General features: G+C 40.1%; 1 protein-coding gene across 1 annotated transcript; it reads right to left on the bottom strand.

Annotated features, from left to right (window-relative positions):
- Positions 1-2,805: 2,805 nt before the first annotated feature.
- foxi2 (forkhead box I2) lies at positions 2,806-4,565 on the bottom strand (the record flags this gene model as incomplete). Its single annotated transcript, XM_083902678.1, has 2 exons — positions 2,806-3,407; positions 3,953-4,565. 2 exons carry the CDS (start codon positions 4,563-4,565, stop codon positions 2,806-2,808), a joined length of 1,215 nt encoding a protein of 404 aa, XP_083758804.1.
- Positions 4,566-12,600: the final 8,035 nt, after the last annotated feature.

Below are 12,600 nucleotides of genomic sequence, written 5' to 3'. Positions count from 1 at the left end.
ATATCAATTTAATATTGCCTCAATATGATATGGTTAATATTAAACTTAATACCTTTTTCATTACTGTCCGTGTAAAGTTTGCCACTTATATTTGTATTTGAATCGTTTGAAATCACTTTAACTGTGAAATATAATAAAACTGCAGTGTACACTTATTTATATTCATTACAGTCGCTGCACTGGCTTCTTTTGACCTGCTCTGATTTAAATTGGGGAATTACTGGCACCACACGAGGCAGTTTTTTAGGGGTCGAGCACGGGATCTGGGCAACGTTCCCACTTTCCGGGCAAAAAGAGAACAAAATTAAACAAACTCCTCCTAATGACTATTTATGTTGTTTGTTTAAAGAAGCACCGTTGCCTCCTGGGTGTAACGTGATTCTTTGACGCTAATCTCGGGATCTGACGGGGTTCGGAGGAGAGAGTGAATAAATGAGTGGATTTATTTTTGATTTGGAGAGAAAGAGAGAGAGAGAAAGAGCGTTTGTACACTCTGTGAATCACAGCTTAAAATCTCCTAAATGAACGCTGAAACGATATGTTCAAACCACATGAACTCATAAATTCTATGTCCCCAAGTCGTTCCTGTAAAAACAAAGATCTTCTTAATTAAAGCGTCTGCCCTGACCTCAGTGAAACCGTGTTTTTTTTTTTTTTTTTTTATGGAAGTAGAAACATGAGATTAACATGAGTCAGTTTGCACTCGCGTTGTAACGACACGTAAAATTACGCTAATGACAATACAAGTGAGTCACATGATATTTATTTATAATCACAGTTGAAACTGCCTGGAAGCTGTATTGTACTTTATAAAGATTAAAAAAAAAAAAAAAAAGGATACAAAAAGCCATTCAATGATTGTCACATTGAATCCTGAGAGAAACCATGACACAGCAAAATGATTTTGTTCTTATATATATACACACATATATATGTATATGTACTGTATTTATGACACCTGGGCTTCAGCGATACTGTTTTCGGCACATGTTTTTGTGTCACTTCTGCTTTAATGAGACACAACGGTAGAAAACAAACAAACCTAATAAAGGCCTATTAGCATAAATAGCATAAATAATCACAAACTATTTTTTATATTTACAAAAGTATTTACACGAGCCTTAGTGCTGTGGTTTCAGTCAACGTAGAGGATATAAAAATAAGATCTGGTCTGTTTTTTGTTTTTTTTGGATGTTAACTCACTTATTGCTGATATTTGGAAACAAACAAACACAAAAAACAGGTGAGCCCTTTATATTATTATTATATTTATTGTCTAGTTTTTGTTTTAGCAGGACATGTTCGTCTCATGTGATTGAGGTAATGGCGGTCGCTGACAAAAGGCAACTTTGGCAGATCTGCGTTGATTCTTGTGAGTAAAAAAAAGAAAAAGAAAGAAGGTCTAAGGCCAGAAATAAAGGCATGATTTGGCATCAGCGGTAAACAAAAATATATATATATATATATATAAACTGTACATTTACATCTCAAACGTGACAGAGTGGTAATGAAAAATAAGGCTCTCTGTTGAGACGACCAAAGAAAAACACTTTAAATAGAAGAGAAACAGTTCTTTTAAGTATAAAAAGGAAAAAAGGCGAGCTTTTACAGAATAGACATAGAAAACTGAAAAAAAAGATAAGTGCTTATTCATTTTTTTTTGACATTTTGGCTGCTGTTTCCACAGTTTCAGTGCTCGGCAAACTTAAAGCTGCAGTGCGTAACTTTAACATGTAAACAAATGTCAGATTTAAACCATTGTCCGATGTCGTTGAAGCCTTTTAGTGTTGCAAATTTTAGAATTGGCAAGAAATTGGTGATGATGCGATATATGGCGATGTATTGTACCCTCGTCGCCCAAAATAGTACATTTGAAGAAAAAACTCATAACACTACATAAAAAACAAAAACAATTTACAATTTTCTTGTGACCGACTGAGTGAAAGTCTTGTGCCAACTAGTGGTCGGCGGCTTAGCTACAACACAAAACTATTATACGGGGTATCGACACATCACTTTAAAGCATCAGTGCATAACCATTGAGATATCGCAATATTTTGGTAATTATTGCTATTTTTAGATCTCGTGACATTCCCACGCTGCACTTTTTATGTCACAACACAAAGAAGCATCCACGGTCATTTCTACTGCTCAATATTTTTCAGGTCGGGATCAACGCTTCTTGTCACCGCCCACCCGTGTCCTGCAGCTGTATACACACAAACGCTCCCTTAGTTAGCAAACAAATAAGCGACGAGTCAAGGCTTGATGCCACTTTTTCTTGCCAATACTGATACTGATATCCCAACTTTTGAGTGTCCGATATAGAGAAGAATCATCGCGTTGCCGTTGAGGCAGTTTTAGCATCTCTTTATCAACTTTATACGTAGGAATATCACGTTTTCCTGTGTACGGCAGCGTTGCACAGCCTGCTGGGAATTATTATTAGAAGAACAACAGTAACCAGCCATTTCAAAACCAGAACGCTTCACATGTATCACAAAAGGTTCCCCAAATCAAATCCAAGGATATTTTACCAGTGTCTGACCATTACTGATGCTAAGTATTAGCTCGATACCAAACGGCAACAAAAAGTTACGCATTGCAGCTTTAAAACAAGCATTAAAAAAAAAACAAAAAAAACTTAAATATTCTCAGATTTGTTTTTTCAAATCTGAAAGCATCAGTGGAGCCACTACCTCGCCGCCCTTGACCTCTCTGCTGAAATGCAGGTACAGTGCTGAGGTTGGGGAAGGTTCACAGGGTACAAGAGGAGAGCGGTCGCCTTGGCGATAAAAGTGTCTCCTATAGCTCAGTCCCTTCCCTTGGATAAATCAGGCTGTTGACACTGAAGCTGTTGTAGAAGTGGCCATTGAACTGTCCGCTCTGCCCGCCGCCGAACGTGTTGTAGTAAACTCCGCGGTTGAAATGCAAACCCTCGTTGTGCTCGGACGCCACCGCGTCCTGGCCGCCATGGTTGGGGTGGTATGAGCTCAGGGCCGTAATGTTCCTGTTCGACAGCTCGTTCACCAGTCCCAGGGGGCCCCCCTGCCGGCCGGGACCCCCCGAGCTCAGCGACGACATGCTGCTGTAAAAGTTGTTGAAGCAAGGCGTCGAGGACGCCAGTGCCGGCGGCGACGACGATGGCGGCGGCGAGCTCTTGTGGTTCTCGCTCATCGTTGTCTCCATGTCCGGCGAGGACGGCCCCAGGAGCTGAGGACTCTCCGAGGACTTCAGGTCAACTTTGGCGGGGCCCGACGATGACGCCACGGCTCCTCCTCCTCCTCCTCCTCCTCCTCCTCCTCCGACGCCGCTCTGATCTGAACGTCTTTTCCTTTTCCTGCGGAAATTCCCGTTGTCGAACATCTTTTCACAGTTTGGGTCCAACGTCCAGTAGTTTCCCTTTCCTGGAATTAAAGAGGAGATGCACAGATTTGTATTATTGTTTTCAGTCTTTAGTGTGTCAAATAAATGCATCATGTCTTTCTGTCCCATACTTTCAAACTTATATTATATATTGAAAATGTTGTTTTTTTAAATATACATAATCTCGTTTAAAACGTTTTAAAGGACTATTAATACATTTAAAAAAACACATTTATTTGTAGTGTAAGTGTAAGTTACAAATAGGTTAGAATTAAAAACATCATCCTGTTTAAATGGAAGTGCAAAAGATTTGATATTTTGCACGAAAATGCATTTCAATATATTAATAGTTATTTATAGTGGACTATTAAGCATTCAAACACTGTATAAGTATATTATGTTTACCTATAGAACCTCTTTATTTACAAATCATTAAATTACATATTTAAACACGTCTATAATTAGGCACCATAAAAACTAATTTCATATAATCACATAATTATTATTAATAATAATAATTAAATAATTTTAAGGAAACAAAATCTTCAACACATTCCATTTCCTGACGCTGGTGCGTTCACGGTACCTGGATCGTCCTCGTCCCGGGGGACTTTCTTGAAGCAGTCGTTCAGGGACAGATTGTGGCGGATGGAGTTCTGCCAGCCGGCTTTGCTCTTCTTATAAAAGGGGAAATTATCAGCCACGTACTGGTAAATCTGACTCAGGGTCAGCTTCTTCTCGTGCGCGTTTTGGATGGCCATGGCGATGAGCGCCGAGTACGAGTAAGGAGGACGCACCAGCTTCAGCAGCTCCTCCTGACTCGCGATGGACAACCAGCCCAGGTCCGGGCCCCCGAACCCGGGCGAGTTGGTGATGAACTGCCGCTGGGAGCCGTAGGAGGGCGGGATGAAGGACGCCGGGTTGTTCCCGTGCAGGTAAGACGCGGAGGAGTTGACGCCCGTTGGCCCGTTGAGCCACTGCAGGTACGGGTTCGGAGAGGACGCGTAGTCGCCGAGGCCGTAGCCCGCGGGTCTCTGTGCGCCCTGGAGGCTCTGCTGGTGGTACATGCTGCTGAAGTTGTCGCAGTAAACTGCGGCCATGTCCGGGGCGTCCTGTGCGCCTTTGGGTGGGAGAGAGCCGACCGTCGGGGAGGTGTGGTGCGGGTGCTGGTGATGGGACTGAGGGTCGATGGAGTTCATCACTCCACGCGAGAAATCCCTGAAGGAAGCGCTGAAGCGGTTCAGGTGGCGGTGCGCATACAGGTGGAGCGGACAGCGGCGGCAGCGACGGCGCAACAAGTGTCAGGCAACGCAGGATGAAGGAGTTTGCGGAGTTTTAATAGTTTAAAGCCTTTGATAGTCGCCACATCCAGGAGCGAGATCATCCCAGCAGCCAATAAACACACAGGGAAGTCAGGGAGAGGGCGTGGTCAGGTTCCACCTCATTCAGCTGATAGGAGAGCAAGGCTGTCCAAAGTGGGGCCGGGGCCCAAAATTGGCCCACCAAAAATGTTTCTTTTGGTCCTCTTGATTTAAATTTAAAGAAAAACGTTGTTTTTTAAAAAAAAAATAGTTTCATATATGATAAAAATGAAATATGTTAAAATGAACTATATCATCACTATTTATGGTCTTCTCTTTTCTGCTACTTTTCATGCTACTGAATATATAATTGTTAAAAATGAAAATTAACAATAATATCACGAGCCACTGCAGCCAGTGCTGTTGATATAATCCAGGGTTTGCTCAAAGTGGGGCCCGGGGGCCAAAGTTAGCCCACCCAATTGTATCTTTTGGTCCACCAGACTTGTATTTAAAGACAAACAAAGTACAAAATATTTAAAATATGATTATTTGTCTTCAATAGAGAGAAATTAATTAAACAAAAAAAAAAATGTATGTTAATGATTCAGCTGATATTTCAATATAAAAATGGAACATTTAAAGGTGCCGTATGTAAGAATGTGGCCAAAAACGGTCACTACATTCAAATTCAAAATACCGAGGTCTTTTAGGTTTGGTTTTCTGATGTATCTGGAAACCCGTGGTTGCTCGGCAGTAGGTGGCGCCACATGCCAAAACATGATTTCAAAACATAAACATGATTTGCAGTCTGCAAAATATTTTTTTTTATGTAAATATTTTGCCTGTACTGTTGTTGTTGGTGAGTTCAGTTATTTATATGAACATTATTCCTGAGTCTCTGTGACATATTAGGAGGATTTTATGGCCAGTTGCTTTAGATTTATTACATAATGCACCTTTAAAAATAATAGATGTGTTGACAGCTTCAGTAAAGGGCCAGTATGTCTGAAGTGCTGTCTTTACGTTTAGTGTTACTGTATATCAACCAGTGTTGCCCAAAGTGGGGCCCAGGGGCCAAAGTTAGCCCACCAAAGGGTTCCATCTGGCCCACGTCCCCACTATCAACTTTCAGTTTTGGCCCTTCCAGGGGAATAATGCTGGGTTTCCACTACATGGTCCCAGCTCGCCTCGCCTCTACGTGGTTTGGTTGGTTTTCCATTACAATATAGCTCCTCCTCAACGTGGGCGGAGTCATCACTGCACGGCTGCATGAAACTGCCGTGACTTTGCTGGTGACAAGCGAGTAAAGCAGTTGTTTTGGGTGTAACTGAATCATTAGAATCAGTGGATTAAAAAGATATGTTCACAGAATCGTTCAGTACTTCCTGCGATGACCGGAGCACAGACTCTGTCCAGACTCCTCTGTTAAATATTGACATTTTTAGACATTTCCTTTGCTAAATGTTGGAGGTTAACTTACAGTTTTGGTCTTTTTTAACTGAACTACAGTTCAGATTTGTTTACTTTGAGTCTTGTGTTGTCTGTTTAAAGTATTTTAATGTAGTATTGAAGCTGAATGTATGTACAGTTACCACATGTGGGGGTGAAATGACACATTCTTACAACTTTAAACAACCAACAAACTTTCACTAGACATTTCCTCACATAAAGTATCTTTCTAAAACTTAAAATCTTAACTTGAGGTCAACAACAAAACCCAATGTCCCCAAAAAGCTTGAACTACATACACAACAAACACACAGTGAAAAAAACAAAAAAACAGCACTGTGATGACAGCTCCTTTATATTGAGCTCAAGGTGAATTGAGTTCAGCTGTTTCCTGTTGTGCTGATGAGTTAGCCCCGCCCACTTTACACCTGCAGGATGAAACAACACGAAGAAATGGAAATAATCTTTTTTTTTTTTTTTTTTTTTTAAATAAGATATTTTTAACATTATAAAATACATTTTCTGACACTGGGTTTAAAAGTTTGCTTGTTTTTTGTTTTTACTTATTCTTTAATCGCGTGTGAATAAATAACATTACGACCTGGCATGAAAGGCTAAAGGCAAACAACGTGAAAACACGCGTATGAAAAAAAAAAAGATAAATTATTTGTTTGTGTCAAGAAAAAGTACACAAATTAATAAATGAAGTTTTAAAACATAAACTCATCACAACCACATTAGAACTAAACAATAACTACTGAGTCTGTGTTTCATTTAAATAAATATAATAGAAATAGAAAAACCTCAAATAACCAAGAATTCAAACTGAAATGGAAACTTCACATTTCTGCAGTCGTGACTTTGTTGCTGCAGCTTCATTCGTCTTTTCCTCTGACTCTCTGTCACTTTTGGAGCGACACCGCCACCTAGAGGTGCCCTCTGCACCTCTGTCTGCAGTGGGTAGCTGGAGTGCGATCTGGTGGGCGATCATTTCTACTTGTTATGTTTTAAAAACAGATCAACAAATCAGCCTCCTCACTCAACTTTGACATAATACCACTCTGTGATAAGTCAAACAGTCAAACATTATTTGATGTTTCATTATATTTAACTGAATAAACAGAATATACAAGATCCATTGGCTCTGACTTTAAAAGATGTGTGTTAATGTGTTGGACTGAAGTAAGACTGAAGGTGTAGAACAGTAATGAATAACAATCTGGTCAGGAGGAGCTGGTCACATGAACAAAAAACAATTCCGTGTTTTATTTTCAAGCCATTGTGTCTGTGTTGAATGATAGGGAAGAGGAGTAGGGTGAACAAGCGCTCAAAAGAAAAAAAAATGACTTTAATCTCAGAATTCTGACTTTTTTTTATCTCAAATTTCTGATTTTTTTTCATTCATTTTAGAATTCTGACTTTTTCTTTAATCTCAGAATTTAGATTGTTCTTTAATCTCAGAATTGATTCTTTCTTTAATCTTAGAATTCTGATTTTTCTTCAATCTCAGAATTCTGACTTTTTTCCTTCAATCGCAGAATTCGGTTTTTTTCCTCAGAATTCTGACTTTTTCATTGTTCTCAGAATTCTGACTTTAATCTCAGAATTTCACTTTTTTCTTTGATCTCAGAATTCTCACTTTTTCTTCTTTCAGAATTCCTGCTGTTTTCTTTTTTTCATTTCTTTTTTTCATCTGGCCCTCATACTCTTCTGTAGAATGAATATAGCTCAAATTTGCTGGAGGATTTTAAATTGTTGTCTCAGTTCCTTAAATTAACCTAAAATAGCTCAGCTCCACAAAAACTGACACATTGCTTTCTTGTTGTAGGAACTAACCTTCACCACAAGATGGCGGCAGCTCCCTGCTCAGTGTGGAGTCTCACACACATACAGAGAGAGAGAGAGGGAGAGAGAGAGAGAGAGAGAGAGAGAGAGAGAGAGAGAGAGAGAGAGAGAGGAGATCATCCCTGTTGTAAAGTGATTTTTTTTTGGGATGCAGTTGCCAAGCAGCCGTCAAACCCGCGTTAGGTTTTTGGGCCACAGGAAATCTGATCTGAAAACGTGGTTTTTCTAATGAGAGCTCCTGCAGATTGAGAAAGCCTTTGAAGAAGTTTGCTCACAGATAACATCAAAGCGGCGGAGAGTCCACAGCAAAGGCCAAAGAATGTCTCTTCGGAGTCGATAGAAATGTTCCTGTGCAAATCCACCGGTGTAGTGTTTCTCCATGGAGGGGAACTTTCTTATAACATGCAGTCAGACCCCCTCTGAGCTCCCGCTGCCTTTATTTTGGTTGCTTATTGACAGATTATCTGCCAACACTTCCCCTGTTCTCCAGCTCGTGAGGTCTCTCTCTCTCGCTCTCTAATGCAGCCTTTTCCACTGAGATCCAGGCCGCAGAGTAATTGTCCGCGCAGCACCAGGAGTCGCTCTGTCTGACTGTAATTCTATAATATTGGGGTTGGCTATGACAGTAATCCCCCTGGGCTCATCACGCGCCGCCAGAAAAAAAACAGGAAAAAAAAAAAGTTTCACAAACTCAAATGTGTGTGTGAGGATCGTAGAAATGTGGAAAAGAGGAGATTTTGACACTCAGAAGTGACAGGACTGGGTTATAAGACATGGAGGGAGGCTTTCTATCATCACTGGCATTTAAAGCTGCAGTGTGTAACTTCTAAATGTGGCCGCTCGCTCGTGTCTGAGACAACGGAGCTCATTTCAATTTTGTTTGTATGCAAATACCTTATTAAAGGGATACTTGAGTAAAAGTACAAGTATGTTACCAGAAAATGACTTTGGTAGAAGTTGAAGTCACTTGAAATAAAACGTTTTTTCTCTCAGAATTCTGACTTTTTTCCCAGACAAAATTTAGACTTTTCTTTAATCCCAGAAATCTGACTCTTTCCTTTAATCTCAGAATTTTTACTTTTTCCTTTAATCCCCGAATTCTGACTTTTTTCTCAAAAGTCTGACTTCTTTCTTTAATCTCAGAATTTTGACTTTTTCCTTTAATCTCAGATTTCTGACTTTAATCGCAGTATTCTGACTTTTTTCTCAAAAGTCAGACTTTTTTCTTAAATCTCAAAGTTTGGAAAAAAAAATTAATCCCAGGACTCTGACCTTTCATTTAATCTCAAAATTTTGACTTTAATCTCAGAATTCTGACTTTTTCCTTTAATCTCAGAATTCTGATTTCTTCTTTCTATTTCAATGCTATTGAAATACACAAAGAAAATCGCAGCATAAGCGCAAGACACTAAAATCACATGAAAATCAACATATTAATATTGAAATATTAAATCGTGCGAGAAAAAAGTGTGATTTGCCACTAAAAGTGTGTTTAAAACACAATAATGAATTGATAATTCAGAAGATTATTCAACAAATTACCAAACCAAATTCTGCTTAAGGCCCCATAAAGGCTTGAGCCGGCCCTGCACATGCACACCTGAAAACAACACACATAAATATAAATATGTATAGTACGTGTGAATAATTAAAGGAAGACTCGTGAGCTGCTGTTTCTTCTCTCGTCGCCACAGTTACGATGTTTCCCCGTCACCTTGATGTCCGTATGTGTGTGCACGCGTGTGTGTGTGCGTACGTGCGACTCTGGCTGGAAATCTCAGGGAATGACATCACCGCCAGATCAGAGCAGGAGGCAGGATGTGAAAAATAAAAGCAGAGTGTGAAGCACAGCTCTGATGCTGCTTCACAGCACTGAGTGGGGAAAAAAAGGAAAAATCAGGCCCGGTTCAAAGAGTTTCCACTGGTGAATCTTTTAAGAAAAAAGCCTCAAAGACGAGAGGAAGCATGAATAGTTTAGGGCTGGTGTGTTGATATCGTGTCCTCTGTGTGTGTGTGTGTGTGTGTGTGTGAATTATGGAGGGAGAAAAACACACAAGCAGTTTCCCTCATTTCCGACGATCTCATGCAAACAATGCGTTTCACGCGGACACACGTGCACGCTATTTTTGTGTTTTTGCCGCGGCTATTTTTCAAAGAAAAAAAAGTCTTCGGCCGAACATGCAGAGACAAAAACACTTTAATTACTGTAATTACTGACACGAAAACAGGAAAATACGGAAATACCAGACACACACACACACACACACACACACACACACACACACACACACACACACACACACACACACACACACACACACACACACACACACACACACACACATTTTCACAACCAAATATCATTACATTAAAATGGCTTTGCTCTAACTTTAAATGTCTGGCAGTAATTTACAATTTACTGCACGTTCAAATAGTGTTTTAACAATTCAAAATGAAGAAAAACAAAACGTTTTAATTGAGAAAAAAACACTGGATTTGTACACGAACACCAGATTTCAATCTGCAAAAGATCTCAGATCTCAATGTGCAAAAACAGGCCATAACAATGGAAATGTATCTGTACACATTTTTTCAACTTTCTCCTCTCCGCCGACTTCCTGTAATGGCGTGAGTGAAATTACTGCTGATGTTGGTTTTTCACGTGCGACTTTCTCATCATTGCGGTAGTAATTTTACATGAACAGAAAGTGAAAGAGAGTGGGATCATTAACACAGGAAATAAACACATGCACACACACAGCAGGAAGTAATAACACAGTGCTGTGTCCGTGCTGTGAGCAGGGAGGGTAACATGGTTACATTGTTATTGTTGTTGCTCTGCGTGCTTTCAACACCGCATGTGGAGACTTCCTGTCTCTGTGCAGACTTCCTGTTCACCTCTCTACATCTGTGTGAGCGCAGAGGAGGCGGCGGCGGTCGCTCGAGAGGAAACAATCACTGGTTCTGGTGTATATTTCCCCCCCGTAGGTCTTCATTGTGCTGAATTTTTATTTTTACTCAGTAACGGATAGGATTTATAAAGTAACTAAGTGCAATACTTGAGTCAATACAAAATCCTGATTTTAAATTGTACTTAAAAAATACAAAATACACAAAAAAAGTATTCAATACAGTAACTTGAGTAAATGTATTTCGTTACTTTCCAGCTCTGGTTTTAAGCGTCTTGACTTCACAAAGCACTTTTACTTTGAAATGCTGTAAAATATCATCATAATTTCAGTAATGACAGAATTGTCCAGACTAGATGCTCATTGGCCCCCACGTCATTTGAGTTTCAGTTTCAGACCACTCTCTAACGCCACACTATATACTGTATATATATATTTATATAATGTATTTTATGTGCAGTTGTAGAAGTAATAGATTTCTGTCGATGCATGTGTTTTGATTCTTTCTGCGGATCATCACTCTTTCTTGCTTTCGTTTCGGGCTTTTTAACTTCAGGCTTTTTTTTGGAGTCAACAAAAAGCAGAACACAAGAAAATCACCAAGCACACGATAGAACTGCCACATCTTCGGTGTACCACACAGACGTCTGCGTCAATCTGCCGACGAGCGACTGGAGAACCAGGAAATAAGTAGAGGTGTTTGATGACTGGATCGGGAGCAGGTTTGCTCCTGCCACAGGTGACCTGATTGCATGCATGAAGATGAAGGCTGAGCACGACACTGAATTCACCTTTTTATAAACCAAACTTGAGCCGTCTCACTGGGCTCGAGCATAACATTCAACCACTAAAACAACAGTAAATATCGATAATTTAAGCTCATCGCAGATGGTAATTACGCAACGGTTTGTGATACCAAAACAATCGCCAACTGTAGTGGCGAACGTACACTTAATTCCAAAGCCACTGAAAGTCTTCAGCTGTAGTAAGTTTCCAATGGCCTTGACTCGTAGGTACTGTTTTAATTCATCAATCACGAAGGCAAGAGAAAGTCGTATGAAGGGTTTGCACATTTATTTCCACTTGCCGTACATCCAAGTTACATTCCTGTGTCCACATGTATCCAAGCCTGTAGAGGATCACCGACGCATAGAAATATCCCTTTGATGTTCCAAGTTGTGAAAAAACCTTATTACACCTAACACAGTACAGCTAAAACGGACACACAAGCCCTAACTCTGCTAGATATTCTCAGTACATATCTCCCAATGCCTCTTTGTATCATAGCCGGCAAAGATATCAAAGTGTCCATGGTATCCTTTAAATTAGCAACAAAGGGCTACAAAGCCGCACATATTCGATCAAAGGCTTAAGGCCAACAGTTGACATTAACTATTTACAAGTCACACCCGAAAACAACCCCAAACAAAGCCTAACCCCACATTGGCTCCTACACCAACAGTTTCTGATAGCTTTTTGCACATTTGAAGTGTGGTATCGCCAACGTGTGGTTATTACGGTAATTTCTCTCGCGCCGTAGCAGGAAGCCGGCGGATCAGAGAGGAGAGAGTTGGAATAAACCTGTTTTTGAACATTGAGACAAACACTGTTCACATTTTAAATTCACCACGCCAAATCTGTTGTACATGGTTGTACAACTGCAAGTGTTTTTCCTCAATAAAAAAGTAAGTTATTCTGGAGAGTCTCTTTTCCAGATGGACACCTTA

This window comes from Microchirus variegatus, assembly GCF_963457635.1.
Source record: "Microchirus variegatus genome assembly, chromosome: 2".
Taxonomy (NCBI): domain Eukaryota; kingdom Metazoa; phylum Chordata; class Actinopteri; order Pleuronectiformes; family Soleidae; genus Microchirus; species Microchirus variegatus.
The sequence above is the reverse complement of the archived record's forward strand: the minus strand, read 5'-3'. Positions and strand labels throughout refer to the sequence as shown.